The 26099-nt window shown below is 38.8% G+C and overlaps 2 protein-coding genes across 8 annotated transcripts; one reads left to right on the forward strand and one right to left on the reverse strand.

Moving 5' to 3' along the window:
- Positions 1-4829, forward strand: MRPS18C (mitochondrial ribosomal protein S18C). 4 transcript variants are annotated; one of them, XM_004327953.4, is made up of 6 exons: positions 1-135; positions 897-949; positions 2831-2914; positions 3963-4020; positions 4562-4621; positions 4706-4829. In XM_004327953.4, the coding sequence occupies exons 1-6, from the start codon at positions 36-38 to the stop codon at positions 4780-4782; spliced, it is 432 nt and encodes a 143-aa protein (XP_004328001.1). In that variant the 5' UTR covers positions 1-35; the 3' UTR covers positions 4783-4829. The 4 variants fall into 4 exon arrangements, with proteins under 4 accessions (XP_004328001.1, XP_019788422.1, XP_019788423.1 ...); XM_019932863.3 differs by having other exon boundaries at positions 897-928; XM_019932864.3 differs by lacking the exon at positions 3963-4020.
- On the reverse strand, positions 1745-25178 carry ABRAXAS1 (abraxas 1, BRCA1 A complex subunit). 4 transcript variants are annotated; one of them, XR_002175929.3, is made up of 10 exons: positions 24995-25176; positions 22820-22910; positions 18319-18355; positions 14548-14614; positions 12401-12594; positions 11361-11480; positions 10290-10374; positions 7547-7661; positions 6635-7168; positions 1745-2318 (listed from the first exon to the last, which is right to left on the reverse strand). XR_002175929.3 is itself a non-coding variant. In XM_019932859.3 (9 exons), exons 1-9 carry the CDS (start codon positions 25079-25081, stop codon positions 6732-6734), a joined length of 1233 nt encoding a protein of 410 aa, XP_019788418.1. In that variant the 5' UTR covers positions 25082-25176; the 3' UTR covers positions 3961-6731. The 4 variants fall into 4 exon arrangements, 3 of the variants coding, with proteins under 3 accessions (XP_019788418.1, XP_019788419.1, XP_019788421.1); XM_019932859.3 differs by lacking the exon at positions 1745-2318 and having other exon boundaries at positions 3961-7168; XM_019932860.3 differs by lacking the exons at positions 1745-2318; positions 11361-11480 and having other exon boundaries at positions 3961-7168; positions 24995-25178.
- Positions 25179-26099: the final 921 nt, after the last annotated feature.

A 26099-nucleotide genomic window follows, 5' to 3' on the forward strand; every position in this document is an offset into this window, starting at 1 on the left:
TGGAAAAAGGAAAGGAAGAGGAGGAGCAACGAACCATGGCAGCTATGGTAGCCCTTTGCAGTGGGCTAGGAAGGAGAGCGTTAAAGCACTTCGTAACGGCTGCTGTCTGCCTCACAGATTCTGGGGCTCATGCAGGTAAAGTCTCCATATCCTAGGTTCCTTTATAGCATTGCAGCCGTTTGGCTTAGCCCTAATTAGGTCGGTGGAGTCGTCACTGTTAGCTAAAGGACTCCGGTGTCTAGGCAGTTTTCTCCAAGGTAAATGGGAATCTGTAGTGGCCCGTGACTAGTATTTTAAAGCTGAAGAGGGCGTGAAATATAGCCCAGTACTTTTTTTTTTTTAAACGTACGAGGAGAGTGATGGGGTGATTCTTAAAAAGAGGCAGGGACTTGCCCAAGATCTTCGGGTAGACTTGGTAAGGAAGGAGCATTTTCAGTCACCTAGCAGCAAATTCCAGATGTCTGAGGGCCCAGATCTGGGCGAAATTGTGACATGGGCCCTGGAATCTATCATTTCTGCACTTTTATCTACTTTGTGCTTGTCTGTAAAAATCTTTTCACTTTCCTTTGGTATGACAATGCCTTTCAGTTTGCATTAAAATCTGTCTCTTCCCATGGAGAGAAGGGAATATAAATTTCCGGAACAGGGAGGTTATATGGGTGGAGATATATATGCCCTTTTCCCAAAGCCCCAGAAAGCACATTTATCCTAAGTCTAACTCTGCCTCAAATCTGAAGACTTTTAACCTTCATTTAACCTTGTTAATATAATGAACATAAAACCTTTCTTTTCTGTTAGGTCCCTTAATTCATCTCGCCTCCACAGAAGCAAAATCTTTCCTTAGCTGCTCAGCTAACAAAAATAATTAGTTCGTCGCTGTTTCTGTTTAATTGCAGTGCTGTGGAGAAGTTGTTCACAATATAAACAGGTAACCAGCAATGAGGACCTGGTAAGAATTTTTTTCTTACTTGTAATAAAGCATTTGCAAATACGACCAAGTTCTTATGTCTTTGCTATTTGAATAGAGTTCAGCTGAAGGACAAAAACAATTAAGATGATAATCATTAGTCTGTGTTGGAAAATTATAATTTATTGAGTAGTTACTTAAGTGAATTTTGAAGTAAGAGAATCCCTAGATTCCTAGCAAGAAGCATGGCTTCTGTAACACCATATTTTGCTTCCTAGATATGTGCTTTGGGAATTTAAAAAGGTAGTTTTGGTGCATGCAGTAATTGCAGAAAACCTAACAAAGGGATTGTACAAAGTTTACATATACCTTGGCTCTCTTCCTCATTTCAAATTCAATTCTGTCTTCCTCCTATTCATCACTTTGGCTGGGTGGCGGCTGCTTTAATCAATGCGGGATCAAAATTAAAGTTTTATACCAGGACATTAAGTACAGTCTCTTCTAAACTGTAGATGTATTTTTATGGGTTTCAAGTACTATCATTGGGCTTGGGCAGTATAGGTTTTCTTGCTACATGCAAAGATAATTTGACACTAATCAGACCATATAAAGCACTTTGCACAGTGTAGAGAAGGAACACAGTCATTACAGGTAAGCTGAATGTAAATTGGATTAAGAACATTTGAGGAGTTGGAAAAAAACAGAAGAACCCCTCTAGTCCCTCTGAGCGTCCATCTCGGTCATCTAATTCACACCATAGTCAAGAGAGTAAAGGAAATTACTAGAGCTCCTCTTTAGGTCATTAAACCCACTAAGACTAATGAAAGCTATGGGCTCTCCCAGAAAAAGGCACACAGTCCCATTTATTTGAAAATTTGCATACAACTACAGCGGTTCAGGGACTTCCATAGCCATTTCTACATTAAGAATCTATACTGGAGACACCTAAACTGATTTTAGGAGGGAGCCCTTTGTGATAGAAGCATTAGAGGCAGTAGTGAACAAAGAAAAACGAAAAATGCTGACAGAAACTTACAAAACAGTCTGGGGCCATAAAATTGTAGTCAAAGAACCTGATAGTATTACGCTAAGCCTTGTCTTTTTTTATCTTATTTATTATTTTTGGCTGCATTGGCTTTTTTTGTTGTTGCACGCAGGCTTTCTGTAGTTGCTGCAAGCGGGGTCTACTCTTTGTTGCGGTGTGCGGGCTTCTCATTGCGGTGGCTTCTCTTGTTGCGGAGCACGGGCACGCGGGCTCAGTAGTTGTGGCTCGCAGGCTCAGTAGTTGTGGCGCACGGGGTAGTTGCTCCACGGCATGTGGGCTCTTTCCTGGACCAGGGCTCGAATCCGTGTCCCCTGCATTGGCAGGCGGATTCTTAACCACTGTGCCACCAGGGAAGTCCTGCATTGTCTTTTTACAAGAGAAATAGTGATAAAACATCTGAAGAAATATGGGGATGGATTTAGGGATTATAATTTAAGAATTGCATATGGTATCTGTTGTGCTTAAGTTTTTCTTGATTTAAATCTGAGAGTTTTTAGTCACCTACAGTCTGGACAAAGCATTTGAGGAGAGAATCATTTATCGAAGATTTGAATTTTTTTCCCCCTCCCATAAGCCCTTTTTTCTCCAAAGATTGTATTTTATCCCAGAATCCTCCTCCATGACTTAATTCCTCCTTAGCCAAACTTAAACAAGACACTTGCACAAAATATGTTTGAGTACACTGAAACCTTTAAAATAGTGAATCTTTTTCTGAAATACTCGATTTTTCCTTTACAAGCCTAGCTGTTGTATTCTCTTTCACAGTAAAAAGGTACAACTAATCCCTTGGAGAGATTTAAATGTGGTAACCTAAGATTTTAAGTTTTTTCGATTCAAAGTTAATACAAACTATATTATCATATATTTTTTTCCTTTAGCCTGTTCCAATGGAAAATCCTTATAAGGAGCCTCTGAAAAAATGTATCTTGTGTGGAAAACGTGTAGATTATAAGAATGTACAGGTGAGATCTGGTTTTACTTCACTATGATACTTGATTTTGGGATTTTGGCTCCTTTATTAATACAATAGAGAAGCAAGTCAGTTTTTATAACAGGCTTTGTGTAGGGTGACTGTTTTAGCGACTTCATAATTTCAGATCTCGTTATACTTCTACGTATTGATACAAGGCATCTCTTTTATTCAAATAAGAGCCCCTTGGCTGTCCCTCATTTACTGTTAATTCAGCTTAGCATTCCTCTTTTTTCTTTGCCCAAAATGTCTTTACAGTAGCTCGCTGTGGCAGTGATTCTCAGTTGGTGGAGTTCAGTAGTTTGGGAAAAGCTCCTCTGGTGAAGTTGATCTCTGTACCTCACCACCAATATCGCTATTTCAAATGTAATTTTATCTGTTGTCGAGCACTCAGCAAATTAAAAGTGGCAAATTTAGGGGAGAGAATGGTGCTGGAGCTAAGTATACTGACAGTAGTATAAAGTGATAGCTGCCTTGGTGGGAGAAAAGCCAAGGAATTTTAAAATGCAACGTATTAGGATTATGCATAGTGCCTAGAATGATGCCTGGTACATAGAAAGTGCTAAAGAATTTAAATTAATAAAACCTAAATAACAGCAAACGGCCTGATGTACCTGTGCATCTTGAAGACCTCATTGTAGTCTGATATTATGTGATAGCCTATCATGATAGATGAAGTGTTTTGTACCTTGTTATAAAAGCAACAGTATTTGAGAAAAGTTATCTGTGGAAAAGTCAAGAGAACAGCTTTAGCACTGAAAGAATACGCTCATTAATCCGTTGTATAGACTTTTTGACACACTGGATAAGAGATGTCAACTTTAGTGATTACTTTAGTTATTTAAAAAGATGACCTATTAATAGAATGAACATAATTCAGTGTTTTTATTCGTATTTTTGAAGTTTGTCTGAAATGTATTAATAAACCTTTACATAACTTGAAGGTGTGGCATAAGGTTTTTTTTTAATTTACCATTCAAGATTGAATAACAAGTGTATTAATGTAAATTTTTTTCCTTTTCAAATATAACTCAAAACAGCTTTTATCCCAGTTTATTTCTCCATTTACTGGATGCATTTATGGAAGGCACATAACAGGTATTTTGTTTTCTATATATTATAGCAACTTAAATGTAGGTAAGAACTTATATAAAGCTACTTCTGTTATTTAAGGAAACTGGCAGATTTTCAAATAGTGCTACAAATTACTATGACACCAGTTACTATGGCTAGTTTGAGAAAGCCTCTTCTTAGGCCAAAGGATAATTATTTTGCATGTCTTCTTATACTCAGTTAACTATAGGCTGACAATATGTAGAAAACTTGGGCTTAAAAAAAATTGCTTTGCTGTTTGGGAGTATACTATAATCATCCCCAGGCTATTATTTAAACCAGGGGCCTGTTGCCTATAGGCCAAATCGGATCTGCCACTTGTTTTTGTAGATAGCTTAGTTTCCATAGTGTCTGAGCTACAACAGCAGAATTGAGTAATGATGATAGAGACTGTATGGCCCACAAAGCCTAAGATAGTTACTATCTGGCTGTTTACAGGTTTTCCAATCCTTCCATGACATAGACATTTGTTATGCATTTTGATTACTGGCATTTTTTACGAATAAGAAAGCAATTTCTTTTATAGGTCTTTGTGGGAAGAAACAAAAAGAAATCACAAAAGCAATTAAGAGAGCTCAAATAATGGGTAAGAGCATCTGAAAAACTGAATTATGCTAACCAAAATTTTGCTCATTACCTTTTGTGAAGAACTTTCATTATCTCTTTACAGGGTTTATGCCAGTTACATACAAGGATCCTGCATATCTCAAAGACCCTAAAGTTTGTAACATCAAATACAGGGAATAAATTCTATAAAGTTATCATCAATAAATTTATTTTATAGTTGTGTGGTATTAATACTGGCTCAAACTGTAAGATTTAATAACCTTTGAGTAGAGAACTGATAGGCTAAATCTTATCAAACTATAAAGTATTATGTTTTTAATTCTTAATAATTTGAAATTATATGAGGAAAAAGTGTTTCAAGTGTGAAGTTTCCTCTCCATATCAGAATGTTCATTAAGTAAATCAGATTATTTAAAATGTTAATACTTGTTATATTTTACATACATATGAATTAAAAAAAGGTACTATGGGATTTTCACTTATATCTGGCCCCCAAATAGCTCATACAGCATACCACTGATAATGAGATGTTAAACATGGAAGGGATGACGTGTATTGGGATTTTACTTTAGGCCCAGATTCTGTGTTGTAAATAGTATTGTAGGGATATGGGTGCGGGAAAGTGGAATGCTTATATAATGTACAAATCCCACATGATAGGGTGTGGATTTGAAATTGCTAAGGAAGATTTTCTAACACGTAAATAATTATGCCTGGCTAGGACTATGGGTCTTCCCTCTGTAGAGATGTTATGTGGGGATGAACAGTGGTGCTGTCTGTCACAGGACCTAACACTTACTCCTGGACTAGTCTATCATGAACTGGTAGTGTCCTGTAAATAAACCGATCCATAGGCAATCTGTTGTATCATCTTCTCTTACTCCAGTGATACAAACTGATCGCCAAAAGATGGAGAATAACTGAGAAAAAATGTCCTACAAGGATTCTTTTCCTCCTTTTCATCTAGTACCCTGAAAGTTGGGACATCAAACTTAATTATTTTAACATTAGGGTTCAGAATGAACCCCATTTCCTCTCCTGCCCTGTGCTTCTTATGTAACTAGTAAAGCAATCCCAACAGCAACTCATTATTTGCACAAATCATCCCTGGTATTATGTGGGCTTCATAAACACTCCATGGTAACTAATGCATGTTAACACATAGATAAAAGATGATAGTTTTTGATACTAGCTATGAATTTGCTCTATCATTTAGGAAATAAGTGATGGAAGAGCAGTGGTCAACATGTGGGTTCAGCATTTCACCCAGTGAGTAAAGCATGAAGGCGTCATGTGATGTGTATGCTTTATGGGAAATTCTGTTATGGAAAGGATAAATAGAAAAAACAAACAGTAAAAGCTCTCTTAACCAACCTCCACTTAACCAACTCACTGGATTAAACAGGGGCTTTACATCCTCCTTAAAAATCACACGGAAGCCCATAACTCTTAACCTGTTGAGTTCTACATTACCAAGAGTCATCTATTTTGTTCCCAGACCTTATCAGTTGTATTTTTGTAGTGATGAATATGAGCATTAAAAATAAAGTTTCAGTTGCAGTGAAAACCAAGTAAAGGCTCTGAGAAGACTTGATAAAGATAACTAGCTTTTTAAAAAAAATAGTTGTCAAATTAGGTGTGGTTAGGACAAATAAGATTGGGAATGGAAAATGAAAAAACCTAGTAGCATTTTGTACTTAGGTTGCTTTGCAAATTTCTTTAAAGAAACTAAAATTGGGGATTATATAGGGTAAGTAATGGGTTTGATTTACATAGGAACTCCAACACATTCGTAAAAAAGTTCCTGGCCCTGCAACAAAAGTTTGACGAATGTACACTTCTGCTTTATGTTAAAGTGAAATCTCTGATAGACACCTTATTTATGTATCATTTGAGTCCCACTTAACTGGCCTTTTCACCTAACTAACCAACTGCTGATCCCAAACATTGCATTACCAGGCTTTGTTCTGTACTCAAATTCTGAACTGACTCAATTTAAAGTACTTTATAAAATAAATGAACTAGAACTTACCTATGTGTTATTGCAAAGAGCTGAACATAGTAAAAACAATAGGCATGTTTGGCTTTACCCTTCTTCTGATGAAAAATCTCCTTTCGGCCTAAAAGAATCAAAAGGTAGGAGACTGTGGGTATTCACCAGAACCGTTCATTTTCTCAATCTCTTCATCTGTTTCTGGGCTGCTCACTGTGGATGCCTTTTCTTGGTTACTACTATCAGTATCTGTTTTAGATGGTTGGTTCTGTATCTCTAACAGCCGTGACTTCTTGAATTGCCATCCACCATCTGTACCTGAAGCTTTACGCTTAATCATTTGCAGCGCACTACCAGCTGGACTAGCTTCAGGAATGTCAGTATATTCCACCATTAGGGTCAGGTTGTCTACCACATTGAGATGGTGGTTGGTATTACAGCTACTTTTAGAAATATGTCTATTTTTCAAGGAGATAACACATGAATGAAGAAATTCACAATCGGGAAAAAAGGTCTGTAAAGCTTGACAAAGAAAAATGTTCTCCTGAGGATCTTTCTGGACATTCTTCTCTCCTAAAGAAACAAACAAATATTTCAACATACAGTATTTATACTACAAAGGTTTTATAGTTATCTATTTGTTAGTAAAGTCAGAGACCTTAAAGAATCATATTGAATTATCTAAATTAAGAGAAATGATAATCCCAAATTTATATGCCACAATATCCTCAGAGAAAATTAAAGTTGTTATATTTTTTAAAATCAAGGTAGTATATCTATAGTAGTACCATGTTCTCTGTTCAGTGGGATTTAAGAGTATTAATGAAAGTTATTTTTAATCCTAAAGTGAACAAATTGATCAGTTAGTGCAAGCAGCTCATCCATAATTCCAATCAGTGAGAATTTTTCTTCAAAGCACAGAAAGTAGTGATATGTGAACTTTTTACTTACGTGTTGCTTGAATCTGTGCTTGCTTTCTTTTTTTAATTTCTCGTTTTAATCTGTTTATATCCTTTAGTAGTTTCTCTACTGCTCTCTCACTGTGTTCTACTTTACTGCATGTACTCTGGAAAATAAAGTAATTTAACAGCATAGATAAAGTTCCAAATTGTAATACTACAATCTACGTTCACAAATAATATAAAATCCTTCATGGTGTATAACATCAAATATTTTCCTTTATAAAAATTTTATTTTATTTTGCTATTTTCTGGAGGAACTCACCAACAAGCATTTGTATGGTGCTTCATAGGTTACAAAATGCTTTCCAGATGTATTAACTTCCTATTTATACAAAGTTTTATCATTCAAGTTATTTCCTAGATAATACACAGAAATAAAAATCAAAAATATTTAACTGCTTCAAAACAAAAAATACTGTACTATTTTGAGATGCATACTTATTGCAAACATTTAAGAAACTGCCAATAACAAAGTGACTTTCACTATTACAAAAGAAAACTACTGAAGATTTTAATTCCCGTAAAACTACTTTTGAAAAGCAGAATGGCCTTATGTGTCATCAGTTTTTAAGTACTAATACCCTTTGACTCAGTGATTTCATTTTGGGAATATATCTTGGATCAGTAACAAAAATTTATATAACATGATGTTTCTTAGAATAGTGTCAAATCAGAAGTAACTAATTTCCAATTATAGTGTAATGGGTTGTTAGAGCCAGTTTTAGTGGATACTTCATGGAACATCTGCCCAGCCTATTTCTCATGAACTTGTTCATCCTGCCGTAAGAGTTCACCAGTAACCCTTTCACCAACTTTCACCCTAGCTGACCCAAGCAGAGATAATTACAATAGCCAATTGGCAAATCCTAATCTCTTGAATAGAAGAGATTAAATGCAGAAGCTATAGGTTAGCTCTTTGGTCAGCCAGTGGGTGAATAAACAGCAAGATCTGTAAATACTATGAAGGAAACAAACAGGCAGACACAAAGGGAGAGAGTTAGTTTTTTTGTTTGTTTGTTTTTTGGCCACTCAGTGCGGCTTGTGGGATCTCAGTTCCCTGACCAGGGATTGAACCCTGGCCATGGCAGTGAAAGCGCCAAATCCTAACCACCACCAGGGAACTCCCAGGAGTTAAAGTTCTGATGGCATTCAAGCTCCTGGTTCCAGTTCCTTCCTAGAGCTCAGTGGCCTTCTGCCCACAGTTCCTCTCACATACCTCTACATTCCCTAATTTAGCCCAAGTTGGTACTTTTTTTTTTAAGTTAATTTATTTATTTTTGGCTGCGTTGGGTCTTCATTACTGCGTGCAGGCTTTCTCTAGTTGCAGCGAGCAGGGGCTACTCTTTGTTGCAGAGCACAGGCTCTAGGTGCGCAGGCTTCAGTAGTTGTGACACGCAGGCGAACTAGTTTTGGCTCGCGGGCTCTAGAGCGCAGGCTCAGTAGTTGTGGTTCACAGGCTTATCTGCTCTGCGGCATGTGGGATCTTCCTGGACCAGGACTCGAACCCATGTCCCCTGCACTGGCAGTCAGATTCTTAACCACTGTGCCACCAGGAAAGTCCCCAAGTTGGTACTTTTCACATTAGAGTTCTAATATACTGCTCTAAGAAATATACTGCTATTAAAAAGAACTAAAATGTGGAAAGTGTTTAATTGTACATCAAATAAAAATCATGACACAAATTTCTATGTCCCCATCACTGTCAACAATGTAAAAGCATGTATACATTAGGGGGAAACTGGAGAAAATTGGAAAGTGCAAAGAGTTAAGTTACAATGGTAGGATTCTGGATGTTTTCCTATTTTCTAAAATTCCTGTATTATATTAAAAAACAATGTGCAATATTATCAGTGTGTAAAATGCATTAACCCCATTTCTCTTAGTGTGCTCTATTGGTGAGTATGGTGGCCATGGAATATACTACTCAGATCTCCATTTGCAGGAAGCAGAGTTGACTGACAGTTCCAGGTGCCATCTTTTTGGGTCCACTACTGTGCTTGTGCTTAGGTCATGCTTCCCCTAGGTTGCTCTTAGCCACCGACTGAGCACAGTGAGGATATCAGTATAATTCTATTCCTGTAGGATGCCTTTGCTCAAAGACTCTCCATCAGCCTGGCTGAAATTTTTCAGGCCTTGCAGTCTAAAGCTCTTCCTACCCAATCATTCTCCTTTCCCTGTCTCCTTCCTCAGGTGTCAAACTTACATTGCAAGTCTCCCTGCCACTCCTGCTCCCTCCCCTCAAGGGACCTGAATGGACACAATGAGGTAGAACTTAGTACTGTTGTAGACTTTTTTGTTCCCAAATATTTGCTCCCTTTTTTATCCTGTAAAAGGGTTATATCTCCCTGCCTATTGCCATGACATCCTCTGGCCAATGAAATGTGAGTGGAAGTGACAGGCCAGCTCTGAGCAGAAATTCTAAGAGCTGTTGTGAATTTACACCAGCTTTCCTGCTCTTTTCCCTTTGTCATGAGAAGAGCATGTCCCACAGATGGGCTGGATCCTAGAATGAACATGACATTTAGAACAGGAGCAGAGCTGCAGCCAAGATATAATGTGAGTGAGACAAAACTTTTGTTTTCGTAGCCCACCAAGATGGAGGCCTTTGTTACTGAAGCTAAACTAATAAAAAATTTATGTCTAATCAACTGTCAGGTTATCCATAAACATATATTCAGTGAGCAATGTGATATGAACTCTATAGGTGATCTTTAAATGTTTTTTTAACTTACCTTTAATTCCTCTTGTAAAGAAGCATACAGTTCATTTATCTTATGTACCTCCTTTAAAGATCCATCTTCTTTAAAAAATTTAGAGCTGTAAAATATTATCATTTCCTCAGGCAAATGTACAGAACTCATTTAATGATACAATGAAAAATTTATTTGTAGTTGAGGAACAATAGATGATTCTTTTTACTGGCTTTGTAGGGACCATGATTTTGTCAACCTACTTATTTACAGAATAAGTAAAACCAACCAGAAAACCTAGTTATCTATCTTCACCTCAGCAAACTTTTTAGCCTCCTAAGTACTATTTCCAGGACTCAGAAAAGAGGTTCAATGAAAACAGATAAAGACTGAAGGGGGGGTGGTTCTTTCTTGGCAATAGGATCAGTCAATTATTTTACTGAGTTTAAGTCATCATTGATTGAAAGAGGCAACATTATTTTATATACCACGAAGAAAAAAGAAAAACAATTCTAAGGCATGTTTTGTAAAAATCCCAATTTGAGATAAATGTAAAACTGTGTCTTAGTATCAATGAAATGTGGTATTCAATTTCTATAAGACACTGTTAAGCACTGTGGGAACACAAAAATAAATGAAATCTAGTCCATTATTCTCATAAAGTTTACACTTAGTAAGTATCCTGTAGTACCAGTGTTGTTATTTCTGACATTAATTATTCCCTTATTGCCCACAAAAAAGTTATAGCTCAGCAGTCTACAGTGTGAGTAAGTCTTGGCTAAAGCCTCATTTTTTGTCTTTATTTCATATCCAATCTAATTTCTTGCCTTTAATCTGAACTGCTGCCTTAGAAAATTACTATTTTGAGGCTAGCTCCTTATTTTTAGAATAAATATGTTAAAATATGTAGGCTATACAACAATGCCCCTCTCTTTTGTATTTTATAAATGGACAGGTGCTAGAAGGAAATACTGAGAAATTAAAAGTCTGGTTTACTTGAGTAATGTCATTAGTCAGTTTTCCTTTCGTTTTTATTCTTGTGTAATAAAAAAAATTAACCTCAAAAAATGAATAGGAGTTAAGTTTAGTGGGGAAGCAGTTGAGGAATCTCACCTGTGTGTTTTTACTGCTCGACTAAAACCAGTGGACATACAGGAATCAGATACAGTTTTATAACCCAGTTGTTCAGACATGCCCAAATTGGCCACCACTAAAGGTATCCTATGAAAAAGCCTGAAGAAATAAAATTTTTAAAAATAAATTTAAAATAAAGTGAAAGATTAGCATCTACTTATTAGTATATAGACTACCTTTCCCCTACAAGATTAAAAAACAAAACCCCATTCCTTACTACTTATCCATGACAGAATTTACTGACTTGAGGCAAATAGCTTTTAAAAACTGTGAAATGTGCATAGTGTAAGATAACTGTGAAAAAATACTTTAATGGTTATTTTAACTGATCACCACATGTAAAAATAAAGGCAGTATTGTTGCGATTCATCCTATCTTTCGTGAATGATAAAACTACTCTTCCTTGGTACTCTTTTTTTTTTTTTTGCTGTACGTGGGCCTCTCACTGTTGTGGCCCAGCCGCTCCACGGCATGTGGGATCTTCCTGGACCGGGGCACGAACCCGTGTCCCCTGCATCGGCAGGCAGACTCTCAACCACTGTGCCACCAGGGAAGCCCCCTTGGTACTCTTTTAACTTCATTCTCATACTCCATGAAAATGTTGTCTATATAACCTGTGGGGAGTCCTATTAACTCATTTTGGTGGATCCTCAAGAACCACCCTGCTTCCTGGCAGAGGTTAGAGAAAAGCTGCTCAGGTATGCAGGCTTCAGTTCTACATTATATTCCTTAGCAACCAATACCTAAAGCATGCATATTTTTTCCACCTTATGGTAAATAAGAGCAAATCCTCAGTGCCAGAAACACAAGTCATCATTCCATATTGGGCTTCTAATTTCCTTATCTGACCTTCATTCTCCCATATAAAGAACCGATGGTAAGAAAGGCTAAAAAGGGTTATTGTGACAATCTAATGCAACAATATACGAAAATAGTTGGTAAGCCATAAAAAGTACAATAAAAATATTGAGTACATTTTTCTGTTAGCTGAAAACAGCCAGTGACTGGCCAACATTTACCCTTTCTGAGGTTTGTATAAGGCATGCTCCAGCCGATGAGTAGAGCAGCTTTCTGTTATTATACTCGGTGTTAATAACAGAAAAACAAGTTCCTGGCTTGAAAGATGCTGCTGTAAGTTTTTGTGAAGCAGTCTCTCTCTGAATGTCATGATCTGGTCTGAATGACGTCGGAATTTATACCAACCAACCACATCCTGAAAGAAAATATAGAAAAACATCAGGCGAATACCTTAATGGTTACAGTTATTATGTATCTTACTGTCATAATCAAGCAGTAAAACTGGAAACCTTAAAAGTGACTTTCTTGGGCTTCCCTAGTGGCGCAGTGGTTGAGAGTCCGCCTGCAAAGCAGGGGACACGGGTTTGTGCCCCGGTCCGGGAAGATCCCACATGCCGCGGAGCGGCTGGGCCCGTGAGCCATGGCCGCTGAGCCTGCACATCCAGAGCCTGTGCTCCGCAATGGGAGAGGCCACAACAGTGAGAGGCCCGCGTACCGCAAAAATAATAATAATAATAAAATAAATAAATAAACTTTTTAAAAAATGGCTTTCTTGGGACTTCCCTGGTGGTGCAGTGGTTGGGAATCTGCCTGCCAGTGCAAATGCAGGGGACGGGTTCGAGCCCTGGTCCGGGAAGATCCCACATGCCGCGGAGCAGCTAAGCCCGTGCGCCACAACTACTGAGCCTGTGCTCTAGAGCCCGGGAGCCACAACTACTGAGCCCACGTGCCACAAACACTGAAGCCTACGCACCTAGAGCCCACGCTCCTCAACAAGAGAAGCCACCGCAATGAGAAGCCTGCGCACTGCAATGAAGGGTAGCCTCTGCTCGCATCAACTAGAGAAAGCCCCCGCGCAGCGATGAAGACCCAAACAGCCAAAAATAAATAAATAATAAAATTTTTTAAAAAATTAAAAAAAATGGCTTTCTTAATATTTACCAAGATTTGGGGCCTATATTAAACAAAACGTACACTTAAGAATACACTTTACCTTTTATAAAGCATGCAAACTGACTTGCAGTTAAATTACTTTCCATTTACTTACCAGGCTACAATTTTATTCAATACAGATTAAAGAAAATAAATTCTTAACTTCCTCTAGTTTCTCTTAATGGCATTTACTGTCTTAACATTTTTAACCCTTAGTCAAAATTTAAATGAAGAAAACACCAATGAAAACTAGTTAACTTCCTGTATGGATACTTGGTTTGCTAAGTAAGTAAACTGAACCCAATAGCTTTTAATTGAAATTTATATGGGAATGTTATCACCTACCCCACAGAGCTGGTTCCAAGATTAAGATCATATTAAAGGGTTTTGTAAACTATAACACGCTAAACAAATGTGTTGTTAGTATTTTTTATTTATCTTTGGCTGCATTGGGTTTTTGTTGCTGCGCGTGGGCTTTCTCTAGTTGCGGCAAGCGGGGGCTACTCTTCGTTAGGGTGCGCGGGCTTCTCATTGCAGTGGCTTCTCTTGTTGCAGAGCACGGGCTCTAGGCACGTGGGCTTTAGTAGTTGCAGCACACGGGCTCAGTAGTTGTGGCTCACGGGCTCTACAGCGCAGGCTCAGTAGTTGTGGCGCATGGGCTTAGTTGCCCTGCGGCATGTGGGATCTTCCCGGGCCAGGGCTCGAACCCGTGTCCCCTGCATTGGCAGGCAGATTCTTAACCACTGCGCCACCAGGGAAGTCCCTCAAAAAGTTTTAAGAGGAAAAAAGTACCAAGAAAAAATGTATTTGGAAAAAAAAAACTATTTTGATCATTCAGCAAGTTTTAACTGAACCCCAAGTGGGCTACAGAGGATCCAGATTAGGTGCTGTATAGGAAATCATCCCTGCACTAGGAAAAATAGTAACTTGTAGCTAAGTAAAAGAACAGCAATGGATTAAGTCCTAGAGTACGTGAGATCAATGTAAATCAGAGTAGTCAAGAGGATGAGAACAAGATGAAGATTTTTAATGACTAGCTTTGCTTTCAGGGAAACCCCTTTGAGTTTCTGGAAAGAACAAGCCTTTCCTCACCTGCTTTACATAGGACATTGTGAAGACAAATGCTGCTTTAAAGCTCTGTCAAAGTGTTACATGTTTTTACGAGCTGAAAATAATACATATAATACGAAAAAAAGAAAGGTAAATCAGGGAATACCTTTTTGACACTTGATAATATTTTCTTCAGCGCTCGCTCATTTACTTCACCAGAAGAATTATAAAAGCTGTAAAAGCCAAAATTAAAGGCATTTCAAATAAGCTAAAAATATGAATGATTTTATTAGCACTTTTAATTGTAGTTACTCCTAGCCTAACTACCCAACGAAAATCCATATACTTATTGCCTGTTAGATGAAGTTCTAAATTAAATAGGAGAGAAAGTTCTCAAATTAACAGACTTAAAGTGCTAGAAATATGCGGTCCATAAGCAATGAAAAAGGAAAAGGAGTGGAGGAACTTTAAAGGATAAGTTTGTGTAACACTTTTTTTTTAACGTAAAACAAAACAAACTCTCCATTAAATACAGGTATTTGTTAAGTTCACATAGCTAGTTCACAATTTATTCATTAAAACTTTTTTTACAATAATGATACATACAAAAGAATGTAATGTGAGTAATGAAGCAGCACAATACCATAAAGACAATTTATTCATTGCTAATTCCAAAAGCTATCCTTTTCTTTTATAAATTTATTCTATGATTTTATTTATTGTTTCTGGCTGCATTGAGTCTTCATTGCTGCACGCGGTCTTTCTCTAGTTGCGGCGAGTGGGGGCTACTCTTCGTTGCAGTGCGCAGGCTTCTCATTGCGGTGGCTTCTCTTGTTGTGGAGCATGGGCTCTAGGCGCGTGGGCTTCAGTAGCTGTGGCATGTGGGCTCAGTACTTGTGGTTCGTGGGCTCTAGAGCGCAGGCTCAGTAGTTGTGGCTCATGGGCTTAGCTGCTCCGTGGCATGTGGGATCTTCCCGGACCAGGGCTCGAACCCGTGTCCCCTGCATTGGCAGGCGGATTCTCAACCACTGCGCCACCAGGGAAGCCCTCCAAAAGCTATTCTTAAATTAAGAGAAGTGCTTTAGGAGTTGGGTTTTTTTTGTTTTGGGGGGCTGGGAGGGTGGAGGATAGGTATTGGTTTAGTTTAGTGACTTCTGTTCTGTAGTTGGAATGTCAAAGATTTAGGGAGAATTGAAAAATAATTCTAAAAGATTCTAAAGCATTTACTTTCAACTTTCTTTCCCCTCCAGGGATTACAAATAATATTCTCTTTTTTAACATTCATCAAGATCAACAATATTCTTTTCTATGATGTAATATCTATTATGCAAAATCTCTGACAAATACTATTCATTATAATAGGTTTTTACTGGTAATTCTAATCTACACACTGAAAAAATTTAGTTACATAAAACTGGAAAAAACATATCCTAATAGGCAATATATTTTTTCTTTTTAACTTACAAAGTGTTCCACCTACCAAAGGGGGATAATTCAGCTCATCGAACAGATCCTTCCATCTTACCTATTTATTCCAACATGAAAAATCTAAATACAAGAGTTTATTCCTGTGTTTCTCTAGGATGGTCCACTCCTGAGCTCCTCAAACTGGGACATAATGCAATACACCAGGGTATATAAAACAACAGGATAAAAGTGTACGTCTTCTGTGCAAGCACTGATTTTTATGTGAAGCTTCTGGGAAGGGGGGCAGTTTTTTTTTTTTGTAGAAATAGATATACTGTACAGTAGAATTCATGTTAAACTGTGCAATTTTTTTAAAGTGACTTTAAGTTTTAGGCTTCAATGGGCTGTTTTCCAAATTCCCCCTAGATTTCTGAGATAAGGGAAACAGTGTATTTCAGTGGCAAACTTTGCAACCAATGTATCAGAGCAGGATTGACAAACTTTTTCTATAAAGGGCCAGATAGTAAATACCTTAGGCTTTGCTGGACAGTCTCTGTTACATATTCCTCCATTGTTCTTTTTTTTTTTTAACTCTTAAAAAATATATTAACTATTCATAGAGGTCCATATAAAAACAGGCCATGGGGCTGTACTCTGCCACCCTCTGTATCAGAAACATAAACCTGGTTATTAAAGCTTATCCAGCTCGGATTCCATGAAGTATGGTATCAGAAGACTTTGTTTTTAACATGTTCCATCTACATCATTTAAAAGAGTTGCCCCCAACCTTTTTGGCACCAGGGACGGGTTTCGTGGAAGATGGTTTTTCCATGGATGGGGGTGGGGGGTGATGGTTCAGGTGGTAATGCGAGCGATGGGGAGCGGCAGATGAAGCTCTGTTCACTCACCCACCGCACACCGGTACCAGTCCAGGGCCCAGGGGTTGGGGACCCCTGATTTAAAACAAGAAAGAAACAGCATAGTATGCTGTTGGATTAGAGCTCAAGAAATCCGGATTCTACTAATTTTACCCTACCACTAACCAGTTCTTCCCCCCATCCCCTAATTTTGTAAAGCTAAAAGGCTGAGGGACTTCCCTCAGCAGTGCAGTAGTTAAGAATCCACCTGCCAGTGCAGGGGACACAGGTTCGATCCCTGGTCCGGGAAGATCCCACATGCCGTGGAGCAACTAAGCCCGTGCACCACACTACTGAGCCTGCGTTCTAGAGCCCGCGAGCCACAACTGCTGAAGCCTGCGTGCCCTAGAGGCCGCTCACCACAACTACTGAGCCCATGTGCCACAACTACTGAAGCCCGTGTGCCTAGAGCCCGTGCTCTGCAACAAGAGAAGCTGCTGCAGTGAGAAGCTCACGCACTACAATGAAGAGTAGCCCCCACTCACCGCAACTAGAGAAAGCCCATGTGCAGCAACGAAGACCCAACGCAGCCAATAAATAAATAAATAAATAAATAAATAAAAGGCCTAGGTATGGGTTTCTCATCACTGGATCAGATGGCTTCCTCGGCTCTAAGACTCATATTAAGTTGGTCTAATTATTTAAGGTAGTTGCCAGAAGGTATTGAATCACCTTTTTTTTTTTTACTTTCCCTCCTTAATCCATTGCTGGCCCAGAGTCCCTCAAGAAAGTACTTGTTATGAGTCTCCACCAAGAGTCCCTCATTCAAAAGGTATTTTTTATACGCATTGTCTATTAGGCAATATAGGAGCTGTGCCCCTTTCTGGTACAGCAGTTTAAGACCACACTAAGCCTTCTGTCACACCTACCAATGGTGTTTCTCACCTTAACACTATGTTCCATGGCAACTCTTACACAACCTTAGAAATGGTACATACAGTGTGACTGTAAGACAGTAATGCTGATTTTTCATGTATGGTTTATATAAATCATAAAGCTATTTCACCAAAACTACACCGTGTTGTTTATGGTTACAGTTGTTTGCTTTATGAAACATCATTGATTTATATACTTTTCTATGTAAATACCTCAATTAAAAGTTTTTAACAATATCATAGCCTATCAGGGCTAAGAGTACTACTACTATCTGTAGGACTATGAGTACAAGTTTCCACCCTGGAAAAGTAATAGGAAGCGGGTTAGATAAAGAACCTAACCAGTTAATAGACAAAAGATAACATTAAAAAATATAAGTGAAGAAACAGATGATAAAATAAACTGGAATAAAAAGAAAAAAGGGCTGCTGTTCATGTATGAGAACGTGTTGCTGAGTTTATAATATGCGATGAAGTGACTGGGTGGGAGAAGGAAAAGCAATCCTCAAGGTAAACTGGTACCTGGGAGAGGCAGTGAAGACCAGCTAAAGGAAGCAGATAAATACAGAGAAAGAACTATTAGGGTTGAAATGAACAGGTGAATTTCAGGTACTTAAAAAGAGTCTTTACATTTTAATCTGTACCACCAGGTATAACTAAGATACTTTGTTAGTTTCAAAAATTCACTTGCAGAGAATAATTTTCACAATGGATCATTTACTTGCTCTTACTACTCACCTAAAAAGCTGATAGCATGAAACGTACTTCTGAATGTCTGGAAAAAAAGAATTTTTAGTTATGATTACATTAAGTATCATTTGAATAACATATATTGAGCACTTCATGCCAGGATGTACTTTACCATTATCTCGTTTATTCCTCACAACAAACCTATGAGACAGATGTTATCACTCCTTCCACTTTAAAGATGAGGTAACAGGCAGAGAGATTAAGTTGGTGGAGGCAAAATTCAAACCCTGAACCTCACTCATAACTACTGATAGAATGCTATACTCCTTCTAAATAGGTTTAGTAATGGCCACACAAAAGATTAAGTCACACTTGCTATAGTCATTGAGTTCTGAAATTGTGATGCTGTAATTTTACCCAACTGATAAAAAACAGCTGCTAAAGGAATTCTTTTGTTATTCCAACTGGTTCTTTCATAAAGGATATGTCAATGTTAATTGTAGACTAAAGAAAAAAAGTCCAACATCTCTGAAGAGGTGAGTTTTATTCTCCTGTCAATAGAAATAATACATCTAAATACATCTAACTTCCGGTTGCTGCAGGTGCTGTGCAAACAGATTAAATTCTATCACAAGACATCATTACAAATCATGAAAGTATCAAGATGAATATAATGTTTCCTCTATCATCCCAAACTTTCAGATCCCTCAAGATTCAGTAGGGACGGCTTCCCTGGTGGCGCAGTGGTTGAGAGTCCGCCTGCCGATGCAGGGGACACGGCTTCGTGCCCCAGTCCCGGAGGATCCCACATGCCGCGGAGCAGCTGGGCCCGTGAGCCACGGCCGCTGGGCCTGCACGTCTGGAGCCTGTGGTCTGCAACGGGAGAGGCCACAGCAGTGAGAGGCCCGCGTACCGCCAAAAAAAAAAAAAAAAAAAAGTCATTTATGGGCTTCCCTGGTGGCGCAGTGGTTGAAAGTCCGCCTGCCAATGCAGGGGACACAGATTCGTGCCCCGGTCCGGGAAGATCCCACATGCCGCGGAGCGGCTGGGCCCATGAGCCATGGCCGCTGAGCCTGCACGTCCGGAGCCTGTGCTCTGCAACGGGAGAGGCCACAACAGTGAGAGGCCCGCGTATTGCAAAAAAAAAAAGATTCAGTAGGGAACAGTGAAAGGAGTGAGACATTCACACAGAAAGTCATCAAGACAATACATATTCTTCTAGGCAGCCCATCTTTATGTGTCCCTGTGTCAACAATCAAATTTTGTCAGATACCATTTACAGGATCACTCTAGCAGTAATCACCTATTTCAGATAATTCCTGTGACTATGATGTTCTCTTCCTTGGGGAGATCCTACCCAGAGTACTAGCAATTTCATTTGTCACCTAAATCAAAGACATCAGTTTGATTATGGAGAATCTGTGAATCTTCATCTAGGTGAGGAAACCCAATATCAAACTGCTGTTGAAGAATCTTTTCAAGTAAACATCTGAAGAATGCAGACATCTTTGCATCTTTGTACATGCAAAGGCTATCTTTAAGGAGAAAACTACATGAAGTCACCATTTCAATAACTTGATATGTATATAAAGTTATTGGCATTATACTACTATATATATATATACTACTATAAAAGTAATTCAGCCTATTAAAAAAAATGGAAAAGTTATCATCCTCTTCAGATATTTTCCTTCCAGCAAACATATGTTACCCTCAGATAAATCTCTCTGAACAGAAACAGTCTGTAACTGATAACCGGCCAAACATAATCTGGTGTAGATAAGGCACAGTATAATAAAATGATGAAAATCTCATTAACCAAAGCAATGTAGTAATTTGTAGATCTTGCCACCTGTTTTAAAGTAATCCAACATTTTAAAATAATTTAAGCAAATACTTGAGTGCAACTACAGCACTTGCCAGATACCTTGAAGCTTAGCACTGCTCCTAGCACAGTGGAGTTGCTTGATAAATGGTTGCTTATTTAAACTCCTAAAATATGTCAGATACTTTGGGCAGCATACCAATTACAATTAGGGAAAAAAGACTTCCTAAGGGCTTGCTTTTTACGCTCATGTGAACAGAAAGAAAAACATTAAGAAAATAAAATTATAAACAATATAAACATGTGTAACACATGACAAAAGGCCAATTTCCTTAAGTTATGATATAGCATTACAAATCAATAAGAAAAAGCAAAACAGCCTAGCAGAAATATAGTCAAAGCATGGAACAGGTGTGTTCTTTTCAAATAAAAAGGTCTCCCCAAAAGTCAAACACATAACCTCATTTGTAATTTAAAAATGCAAATTAGAAAGGGGGAGGGGCAAGATGGGGCAGGGGATTAAAAGGTACAAACTACTATACATAAAGGAAATAAGCTACAAGGATATATTGTACAGCACAGGGAATATAGTCAATATTTTATAACTTTAAATGAAGTATAATCTATAAAGATATTGAATCACTATGCTGTATACTTGAAACTAATATAATACTGTAAATCAACTATACTTCAAAAAAAAAGAAATGCAAATTAAAATTTTTTTTCTTCACTTATCAAGTTGGCAAAGATTAAAAGATTTGATAATACCCAATGGTGATAAGGGTAGGGGGACCCTGGTACTTTCACATATTGTAGAGGAGTCTAAGATGACATGACTCTTCCAAAAGGTAATGGCCTACCTCAAGGAATTTTGCTTTCAGATATACTCAAAGGCACAAAGATATATGCACCATAAAATGTGCATTGTTACATTGTTTTGTATTAATAAAAAAATAAAAAGTCATCCATAGCTGGTTAAGTACGTTGTGGTACATTCATACAACGGGAATACGAAGACATCAGAAAGAATGACAAACTATACACATTCATACTACTCTGCACTAACGATATCTTGGAGATATTTATACATGTATATAGTATGATCCCACTTAGAATATAAAAATACACATACATTTATATGTGTGTATTATGTGTAGTATTAATGAGTGAAAAAATACTCATGAAACCAAGTCATTGCCACAGAGGTGACTTTAATGGGTGAGTTTAAATTTATATGTTTACTTTATACATATGTACTAAATTTACATATATACTTCAATTTTTACCTTTTTAAAGTAGCAAACAAAAAGTACAGTATGAGTATAAACTGATATAATCTTTCTGGAAAGCAATTTGCTAATACAGATCAAGAACCTTAAAAATGTTCACACCCTTTGACACTGTAACACCATTTCCAGAAATATACCTATAATAGGTGTAGAATATTTATGTACCAAAATGTTCCCTGTAGTATAATTTATGATAATGAAAAACTGGAAACTCTGATTATAATTTATTTATTTAAAGGACAACTAAAATCACATACAGTCATAAGAGTAAGACCATAGAGAATAGAATGCAGTTATAAGAAATAATATTTAGAGGATTATTTACTATGAGAAATTGATCATGACACCAAATTTTTTATAAAGTATACCACCAATTTTGTTTTAAAAAAATATATATATATATGCTTAGAAAAAAAATGCATATGTTAGAGAATCAGAAAACTCCCTATGTATTTTAAAGCTCCGTTTCCCTTTTTCTCTGAAAGAACAGCTGCCACCAGCTGCAGTTGCTTCACCACCCACTTCTCAAACCCTCTGCAGTCTGGCTTTTTCCCCATTACACTTCTGAAATTATGTAAGGTTTCCAATTATTTAATCACTGAGTTTTTTCAGTTCTCATCTTCCAACTTTTCTGCAGCATTTTACATTTCTGTTGCACCTCTTTTATCTTTTTTCTTGGCCTTGCTTATTATTGGTTCTTTCTTTTGCTGGATCATCTTTCTGCCACTCACATATACACAGGAGCTATTTCATCCTTCTTTCCCCCCAGTAATCTTAATCTGCTTCCTATGTCTCATATTGTTTCTTGCTTTAGACTAGGGCATAGCCATAACTTTAACTGAGAAATGAGTGCAATATATTCCTTTAAAATTTGATTTCTGGGACTTCCCTTGTGGCGCAATGGTTAAGAATCCGTCTGCCAATGCAGGGGACATGGGTTCGAGCCCTGGTCCGGGAAGATCCCACGTGCCGCAGAGCAACTAAGCCCACGTGCCACAGCTACTGAAGCCGGTGCGCCTAGAGCCCGTGCTCCACAACAAGAGAAGCCACCGCAATGAGAGGGCCATGCACACCAACGAAGAGTAGCCCCTGCTGGCTGCAACTAGAGAAAGCCCACACGCAGCCACGAAGACCCAATGCAGCCAAAAATAAATAAATAAATAAAATTAAAAATTTGATTTTAAAAATTCATACCTATTTCTGGTGTTTTTGTTTCTTTGTTTGTTTTAGTTTTTGGCCGCACCACGCGGCACGTGGGATCCTTAGTTCCCTGACCAGGGATGGAACCCGCACCCCCTGCAGTGGAAGCGCAGAGTCTTAACGCTGGACCCAGGGAAGTCCTGATATCTATTTCTTAATAATTTAAAAAGTAACTTATACTGACCCCTTTCAGCATAAACTATCAAAATAGAAGACACAGAAATAAGTGACTCACCAATTGTATAAATAACTTCAAAATCATCCATTTGAGAATCAGTTATGTTGTTCTTCGCTTCACCTTTCACTTCCCCAAGGAGAAAACCTTCCTATAAGGATAAAAATAAGCAGTATATGGAATACACGGATAGAATTTCCAAGTTCAGTCACTTAACTAACCAGTATTTCCCAAGAATTTTACAACACGTACAAGCGTGTGTTACCAGCTGGAGCACACACAAAAGAAAGACTAGGTGCATTCCAGTTTACCTGGGCAACATAACCAGGTTAAAAAACACGAGTAGAAGAGATTGTAAATACCACTGTGACTTTAGCACTCTTGGAAGTATAAAAGGCTTAAAGGCAGAAATGAGAACACAATGTTCAAGGAACAAGGAGTAGAGCAGTTAGCCTGAGAATAGAAGCCTCCCATCTGTAACGAAATCTTAGGTTGCTAAGAACAGCACCAATAATGGACCATCCTGAATGACTGGCCAAGGAGTCTGGATTAATGGCACATGCTTCTGGGAGTCAGTGGAGGCTTCTGAGCTATGAAATGACACAGGATGGGCTTTTAGATTAAGCATGTGCACAATATCAAAGACCTGTAATTCAATATTAGAGTCTGCTGTATAAAAGAGGAGCTCTGAGCCCCGGTTCTTTTTAAAATGCAGGCATTTTGCCACCATAGCAGTGATCTCTTTGAGTTTCAGAGAATTCACTTATTTCTCTTGGCACATTTAGAAACCCAATGAGCTTGACAATGAATTTTTTACAGTCTTTATAACTTCTTTAGTTAAAAATGCTTTAAGAAATGTTTTTTTTTCGTTAAAAGAAAAACACAAAAGTAATGTTTCCACAATGTGAGTCTTTGCTGGAATCAAAGGGGAACAATACAGAACTCTACTCTCTAGCGTTCTATACAAACCCCTGGAAAAGAGACAATGCAAGTACAGCTCTCCATCAAACCACCTTTTAAGGACTTTAGGAAAAAGATCTAAGGAACAGAGTCCTCTCTAACACTACGGTACTTTGCAAGTGCTAATCCTTTAAGCTACAGAGGACTTACAGTCCCACTCTGGTTATGTTTACACTAAGGTATTCCACAGTAATTTCTACAGCCACACACATTTTAAATCATCATATATTTGCTCTTTGCTACGTGTTAATCTACAAGCGTATTTAAAATTGCATACATGAAAGATAGCAATTCCAGCCTTATTAGGACTATGCCAAAAAACTATTTTGGATAAGGCAAGCCTTTATTATAAAGTGAAGGGCACAAAATTTAGCAGAAATCACTAGGTTTTATTCAGTATGATATTCTCTAAACCGTATTAGCAAGTTACTACACACTTACTCTAGGACACTACTTCTCAGACTCAAAGTTTTACAGTGTTTTTTAATTTCATAAAAATGAAAGTTTTTAAAAATAGGTACTGTATTTTTAAAAAAAAAAACTACTTCACCTAGAGGTTTTGAACCTAGGCGAAAGTGTGAAATAAGCATTTAAATATCTAATATTTCAGGATAAACTTAAATGTTTAAATTACAACCGAAAGTATCCGACAAGGAACTAGCTCAGGCCTTACAAGCTAATAAATTTGATACCAATGCAAACAAAAGTCAGCTATCCAATATACGAAATTAATCTTCTTCATCTACTAAGATTCCCCCCAAAATAGCCACTGGATGCATCATTTCTCATTCCTTTACAAGTCTTCCATTTCAACAAACGTGCACAGTAGCTGCTCTGAAGGGGAAAATTGAGTTCTTTGCGAAAACCGCTGTCGGTAGTTAGGAGAAAGTTAACCGGCAACCTTCCCAGCGAGCGGTAGCGGGAGAGCGCTATGTGAACCTTCTATTTCTTCACAACCAAAATGAACCAGAAAAGGGGGACTACTGAAAAAGAGAAATGAAGGTGTGCGAGACACTCCGAGCAGGGCGCGGAAATAAACACTGGTTGCGAGAGGGAGGGCTAACTCTGGAAAAGGCTCACCACCGGAGGCACCTCCGGGGCCGCCCGGGAGCGGGAGAAGGCAGCCCCGACTGCACAGAGCCGGCGCGGCGGCGGCGTCGGGAGCCCGCGTGCGGGACCCGGGCAGCGGTGGCCGGGACGGCGCCCGCGCGCGCGCGCGCGCGCGCGGGTCCTTTTCTGAGGTGACGCCAGAGCCCGCCCCGATCCTCGGCTCACCGTGTCCGAGTCGGTGTTGAGGTGCTGGAAGACGAGCGCGCCCAGCACAAAGCCAGAGAGCACCGCCGACGTGCTCTCACCCTCCATGCTTCCGCCGCCGCCGCCGCCCCCGCGCTGCTCGAGCTGACAGGGCTCGGCGCGGGCCGCACCGGGCGGGGTCCTCGGCAGCGCGTCGGCGAGGCGGCGAGGCGGGGCCGAGCGAGGAGGCGGGATGTGCGCCGGCGCATTGGCCGCGGCTCGCTCCCCCGAGGGGCGGGGTTGGTGGGGAGTCGCTGGGGCTCTCTGGTGCGGAGCTGGCAGCTCTGACGAGGGCTGTGGTTCGTCCCTCTCGGTGTTGGGCACCTCTGCCCAGCGCCAGGCCACGGACAGCGCTTTTGGTGGCTAGCTGCTACTGAGGGACCCTGGCATATGTGCAAAAGTGGAATAAATGAACACTTCTGACAGAATAGAGGCATTGCCTAGTGGCATAATATCACAATGGAAATGCCACGTTTGGAGTTTTCAGAGTGTCAGATGCTGCCCATTACTCATTGAAACTTCTGGAATACTAACGACCGTTTCAGAGAATGTCTTTTCTAGATCTCTCCAGCGATGTCCCGTCCCATGCAGTGGGGAGGAGGGGAACGGGTTTCTTTGAGAGTTTGCTTGCTTTTAGAAAATTGAGGACTCAGTTCAAAGAATATACAGACTTTTTAACATTGTTCTGACAATTTAATGATAGGTGTAAACGTACTGTGATGGATCATTTGATATAAACGTAAGGGGAATAGGAAGACCAGGGCTTGCCAATTTTCCACACACTGTATATAAAGCTATGGTTTTTAAATGAAAGCCAGCAAAATATCAGACTGAATTGAATTGATATTACATATTTCTGGGTTTTGTTGTGTAGCAGCCATATTTCACTAACACACTGAAGACATGTGTAGAATTAAAGATTATGTGTTTATTACCTAAAATTGTTTCGTGCTGTCGTTTCAGCATAATCACTGTTAATATGAAGAGATTTTCACGTAATTTGTGTTTTATGGATAGTAATGATCTAAAGGATTAAAAAATAAAAAACGTTAGTCCAAGAGAGTGGAAGTAAACCCTCACATGTAAG

This window comes from Tursiops truncatus, chromosome 5, assembly GCF_011762595.2.
Source record: "Tursiops truncatus isolate mTurTru1 chromosome 5, mTurTru1.mat.Y, whole genome shotgun sequence".
In the NCBI taxonomy this organism is placed as follows: domain Eukaryota; kingdom Metazoa; phylum Chordata; class Mammalia; order Artiodactyla; family Delphinidae; genus Tursiops; species Tursiops truncatus.

Excerpts from the sequence above, each read along its gene's own strand:
- MRPS18C (XM_004327953.4), top strand. The coding sequence starts at position 36 with ATGGCAGCTATGGTAGCCCTTTGCAGTGGGCTAGGAAGGAGAGCGTTA. Across the intron at positions 136-896 it reads AGATTCTGGGGCTCATGCAG|TGCTGTGGAGAAGTTGTTCA; the intron begins GTAAAGTCTCCA and ends GTTTAATTGCAG. Across the intron at positions 950-2,830 it reads TAACCAGCAATGAGGACCTG|CCTGTTCCAATGGAAAATCC; the intron begins GTAAGAATTTTT and ends TTTTTCCTTTAG.
- ABRAXAS1 (XM_019932859.3), bottom strand. The coding sequence starts at position 25,081 with ATGGAGGGTGAGAGCACGTCGGCGGTGCTCTCTGGCTTTGTGCTGGGC. Across the intron at positions 18,356-22,819 it reads TGAAGTTATTTATACAATTG|ACATTCAGAAGTACGTTTCA; the intron begins GTGAGTCACTTA and ends CTTTTTTTCCAG. Across the intron at positions 7,169-7,546 it reads AGCACAGATTCAAGCAACAC|GAGAGAAGAATGTCCAGAAA; the intron begins GTAAGTAAAAAG and ends TTGTTTCTTTAG.